The sequence below is a fragment of the Brassica rapa genome, chromosome A02 (assembly GCF_000309985.2).
Source record: "Brassica rapa cultivar Chiifu-401-42 chromosome A02, CAAS_Brap_v3.01, whole genome shotgun sequence".
Lineage (NCBI taxonomy): Eukaryota > Viridiplantae > Streptophyta > Magnoliopsida > Brassicales > Brassicaceae > Brassica > Brassica rapa.
This window is the reverse complement of record NC_024796.2, coordinates 16,139,010-16,144,539: the sequence shown is the minus strand read 5'-3', so window position 1 is coordinate 16,144,539 and position 5,530 is coordinate 16,139,010. Positions and strand designations below refer to the sequence as shown.

At 30.0% G+C, this 5,530-nt stretch overlaps 1 protein-coding gene across 2 annotated transcripts; it reads right to left on the bottom strand.

Annotated features, from left to right (window-relative positions):
• Positions 1–925: 925 nt before the first annotated feature.
• Positions 926–4,774, bottom strand: LOC103853340 (WAT1-related protein At4g01450). 2 transcript variants are annotated; one of them, XM_009130265.2, is made up of 6 exons: positions 4,345–4,774; positions 4,087–4,149; positions 3,870–3,986; positions 3,413–3,800; positions 3,177–3,328; positions 926–2,992 (listed from the first exon to the last, which is right to left on the bottom strand). In XM_009130265.2, exons 1-6 carry the CDS (start codon positions 4,527–4,529, stop codon positions 2,809–2,811), a joined length of 1,089 nt encoding a protein of 362 aa, XP_009128513.1. In that variant the 5' UTR covers positions 4,530–4,774; the 3' UTR covers positions 926–2,808. The 2 variants fall into 2 exon arrangements, with proteins under 2 accessions (XP_009128513.1, XP_009128514.1); XM_009130266.3 differs by having other exon boundaries at positions 3,870–3,947.
• Between the last annotated feature and the right edge of the window lie 756 nt (positions 4,775–5,530).

Below are 5,530 nucleotides of genomic sequence, written 5' to 3'. Positions count from 1 at the left end.
TAATCCTAAAGCCTAAACCCTTAGGGTTTAGGATTAAGGGTTTAGAGTTTGGTTTAGGGTTTAAAATTAATGGTTTAGAGTTTAGGATTTTCCCAAGGATTTAGAATTTATCCAAAGGTTTAGGGTTTAGTGGTTAGAATTTAGAATTTAGAGTTTAAAATTTAGTATTTTGCTAACGAATTTAATAATATTAAAAAAATTGATAATTAATATTATTTTTTATTTATTTTAAAAACATAATATAATTTCACAAATTCTTATTATTTGGTTTTTTTTTAAAGATATTGAATCTAAAATAACTAAATCATATTGGTTGGGTGAACCTCTAAATTCACCTAGGGGGTGAACCAAAGAATTAGTCGGTATGGCTCTAAGTTAGTAAATTAGATTATATAAAATATAAAATGTATAGCATGAAAAATAAAAGAGAAGAAGGCACATACAACGTCTCATGGTAGACTAGCGGTTGAAGCACATGCAATGGTTTTGTTACCTAGTAAAAATACTCCTTTCGTTTTTATTTTAATTGCTATTTTACATTTGTGCATACAAATTAAGAAAAATATTTATTAATTATATTTACTAAATAAAAACAACATTAACAATACACATAACCATATTTTTTGATGAAATTTTAAATTTATTGATCATCACAAAAAGAATATATGTACAATAATCCCACTAGTTTATAGTGGTAAAAATATAAAACAAAATTCGCAAAACATTAAGTGGACCGCAACTCGAACCACATGCACATCAAAACCCGCAGCTTAGGCTTCAAAATATACCCAAGGAATGTAATCCGGTTCCCCACCAATTTATCAATCAACTTTGCTATGTGTTCTACTGGCTTTGAGATTTTGTTGTGCCTCCTCTTATTCCACTCAACACGTAATCATAGTCTACTAATAGAAAAATAAATTAGAAAATAAACTCAACAAAATTGCATTGAAATTATAAAACGATATTTATTTTGAAACGAAAAATTTTACTATACAATGACAACTAAACTGAAAGAGATATAAAGTAATAATTTACGCATATTTCTTGTATCAATTCAGATTGGTAAACAGATACGAGAGATAAGGGTTCAAAGTTCAAATTCTTCCTAGTTATAGAAAAGCACATTGATTGGGACTAGCAACCTAATTTATTATCGCCTTTTTAAGAAGTAAATCAAAGTACATACTCTCTCATTTTTTCCATTAACATAGACGTTTTTGAAAAAAAATAATTGTTTAACAAATATATTATTTCTATTTTTATACATGTTTATTAGGGCAATTCCCATAAATAGATTATTTTCAAGTTTTAGTCACAAAAGTAGACCACAAGGAGGAAAGTGACCAAATGTTTTATTTAATAGGTAAAAAGATTTTAATATCCTAGATATATAAAAAAAAAAATTAAAAAAATTTAAAAAAAACTAAATTATAGTTTTAGATTATTGTTTTCAAATTTGAATTTTTTTATAACTTTTTTTTTGAAATTTTTTTAATTTTCTTTTGAAATATCCTTTTTGTAATTAGAAAATACTTTTTGAAACTATTTTTAAAATTTTTAATTTTAATTTTTTATTTTATAAAATTTTAAACTTCAATCATAAATCCCCACCCCTTAACTCTAAACCATAAGGTTTGGATTAGTTTACCCTAGGGTATAAATGTATATTTACTTCTTTAATAGAATTTTTTGATAATTTTAATTTTTAGAGTCTATATTTATGACCAAAACTTTTTTAGTGTTATCCTTGGGTATTTCTCTGTTTATTATTTAATAAAATTATGAATTTTAAGAAAAATAATTGAATTAATTACTTAGTTCAATATGTTAATCACACGACATTATATATTCATGTCATAAATTTAATATGTTTATTTAACATGCGTGAAAACAACAACAAAATTTTTTTTCCAACAAATGAAGTATATGATCGTTAACATCTACGTGGTGATTTCAAATCTAAGCAAGAATAGAGAAAGCCATGACATCTCTCAGCTCGCTAATTTACTAAACAGAGTAAACATTACTCTCTCTCTTTCGCAAAAAATGTTATCACGACATGTTTCATGCAGATTAAAAAAATTGTAAAATATATACTACTATGTTTTTATTTAATGTAAGATTAAATAAATGAAACTGATTTAAATAAAAGTCTAATGGTTATTCAAAAAGGTAAAAAGTGCATTTAATGCGTAAAATTGCATTGGAAACATAGAGTAACACTATCTTTGAAAAAAAAAAAAAGTTATCCATACTTTATCTTCTTGGAACTGCTAAAACCACCAAAAGGCACTCAAACCTTAATTCCACTTACCGGATCAAGTCGATCCTTTAGGCTTTTCGATGTGAACATCTTCAATTTTTCTTTAAAATAAATTTCTTTATGATTTAGTTCTTTGACATCAGTTTCTTCCTATTCCAATCTTATTTGTTCCAGCAACTGCATTTGCTCCATTCACTTACATGTCCTCCAGTTTTGGTCATAATTTATGTTCACAAAACATCTTGTGGAACTACTGCCGCAAAACACCTTTTCTCTCAGCCGTTCTAGTCTATAAGTTTATTGGTTTATTTTGTTTATCTAAAAAGATTAAGAATGAAGCATTCGTTTAGCCATTTAGGCCCATATTAAATACTGTTTATTTTATAAACAAATTGGAATATCATATGTAAGCCAAAACATAGCAACACAAGTGATCAAATACTCCAACAAACAATGGAATGCGAAAATTATTCTCTTCTTCGCAGTTGATTCGTAGGACATGTCAGTCTTATTGAATGAAAAAGAGACTTTAGGGAAGTAGATCAAGGTGTCATGGGGATAACCAAAACACGGCCTAATTTGTTAACATTTGTATGATCTTCCTCTTCCTTTTCTTTTTCCACCGTATTTGTAGGTAACGTCACGATCTTACACTCATCTATATGTTTGCTCTTGCTCCATAAAAATATGTATAAACCGATCACAACTACTACAGATCCAATAACGCTGCAACAATAAAAACATAAATTTGAATAGGTGACATGTACGTACATGATATATAGAGATTTATAGATTCTGTATTAAAATCAGCTGAAAAAAAATATAGTGATCAATATAATCACATTAACTCTACTCTTTTTTAAATGTGAAATTGGTAATACTAATATTTAATTTGCTTATTTTATTTCACCTTCCAACATAAATCATACGATGAAGTATCACGAAATCGAACACGGTTGCGGACATAAGTGTGACAGGACTGAACGCTGCTGTAAAGACAGGTCCACGTTGTTTGATGCACCACGATATTCCCACCGTACACATTCCTTGTCCAATCACTCCCTATACACATATATACACAATAGATTAATGTTTGACTATCGTGAGTTCCATGGATTTATATTTGTATAATGAATGTATATATACCGCTATAATGACGGTGAAGATGGTGAGTTTGTCTCCGAGGATCCAATCTTCCACATGTCTAGTCTTGATAAAGCTAAGAAGAGCGCATTGAAGCGTCCCAAAGACCGATAAAATAACTGTACTCGAATATGGACACGGGTAACTCACGTTGATCTTGGCTTGTATAAGCATCCAAGAACTGAAAAGTATAACTCCTGTGAATAAAAGAAAACAGCCTTTGATCCAATTCTCATTTCCTTTATGGATGTTTGAAATCGTTGCTTGTTCATGAGAGTTCGATAATGGAATGCCTTGGTACATCGTAAGGGTTAAAGCTCCTGCTAAGCTTATCATAGCTCCAAGAATGACACCGTATCCTATTTTTGTCTTCATGTTTAATTTTTCGAATCTGAAAAAAAAAAGTGTAAGATTACACATGAAATGATGATGACATGATGGAAATATTTAATGAGTGTACCCAAATATTAAGGCCATAATGAAAGTGAGGGCAGGCAATGTGCCCCAGAAGGCAGTTGCCAACGTGGCAGAAGTGTAACTGAGCCCAAGCAAGAAAAAAAATTGCATCAAACTCGCCCTGTCAAAGAATTTTTTTTGTTTAATAGGTTTACAAAATAAAAGAGATGCTGAATTGTAAATAATGAGTTAAGGGGTTAAAAGTTAAAACTGAAACTTACCCAAAAAGGGCACTGAAGAAATGCTGACACGAGATGCTTGTAGTTAGCTTTGGCCTTGTTTTCCTGACCAAATAATGAAAATCGAACACTTTTATTTGGACCGGTACAATTGGACATAAAATCGAATTTGTTTAGTTTAAAAAACAATACGAAATATAAAATCGGATAACTGAATAAATAATTAAGCATTTAAATAATTCTACAGTATTACAATTTGGATGTTAAAACATAATTAACGAGGCCAAACAGTAGACTTACCGTTCCCAAAAATAAGCGATGGGAAGAAGAAATAAGGTGGAAATACCCAAACGATAGGTAGCAATAACCATGTGATTAATGCCTCCATCAAGAACTTTCTTAATCAAAGCGTTAACCATCCCATTAATCGTGTTAATCACGGTAATCATGATCAACGGTGCCCATTTCCCGTCGAGATAGCCCATGATTATAGTAAGTTAAATAACTTAATAACTAAACGTTTCTTCTCTCAGTTATAATCTGCTCCCTCGCTTCTTTTTTACCTCTTACTTAATAGCTTGTCTGAGTGGTGATGAGGCATGGAGAAGAGGAGGATGTATTTATATACATCATATATGATATATCCTGAGTGGGAGGCAGTTTTTTTTTCTATTTGTATAAAATGACAATATTTAACGAATAAATCGTATTTGAATATTATGGTTTTTAATGTTTACAACCGACCTGCCCCGTACCACAGTTAACAGTAACAAAAATCTTTACATATACCATATATCTATACGTTTTTATAACTGTTAAAATCGTAGCGAAGTTAAGCCGCTTGTCTCGCACCGCTCAAACCGCAGTCATGAGCCTATATTATTTTGTGGTGAAAATAATATATTTTTGGGCGCAGGAGAGTACTTGATTCTTTTAGGACTTTGGGACAATACAAACTTAGCTAATTATGATCATAAAGCAGTTCTACCAACTTTAGCTTAATTAAAAATAGCTAAATCAAACGGGGCATTTCAAAATATTTCAAAGCAGGTGTTTACATTTTTTTTTTGATAAAGGGCTTAAAGCAGGTGTTTACATATTGTTATATATATATAAAACTTATTATACATAATTTATAATCACGCATAGAAAAGGAAAAGGAACTTTGTGAAATACAATTTAAAATAAACGTGGTTCAGAGTTTCATTTTTCCTTAGCGCGCTGTCATAGATGATATAGACTCTGCTTTTATTTGATGAAAGTTATTGAGATTTGTCTTCCAAAAAAAAAAGAGTTATTGAGATGGGTCAATTTGCTCAATATTCATATGAAGCCTGACAATAAAGAATATAGTCATGCCTCGAAAAATATGTTTTTTGAGATATAATCAGACGTTATAGTCCTTCACGGCGCGTGAACGTGTGTATTACCATACATTAGAAACATATACTATTCTATGTATAACACATTTATAGAATAGATTATT

What these genes read in the sequence shown, in the direction of transcription:
- LOC103853340 (XM_009130265.2), bottom strand. Translation starts at nt 4,529, where the DNA reads ATGGGCTATCTCGACGGGAAATGGGCACCGTTGATCATGATTACCGTG. An exon ending in ATTATGGCCTTAATATTTGG is followed by an intron (nt 3,801 to 3,869) that starts GTACACTCATTA and finishes TTTTTTTTTCAG; the next exon opens with ATTCGAAAAATTAAACATGA. An exon ending in TCTTCACCGTCATTATAGCG is followed by an intron (nt 3,329 to 3,412) that starts GTATATATACAT and finishes ATATGTGTATAG; the next exon opens with GGAGTGATTGGACAAGGAAT.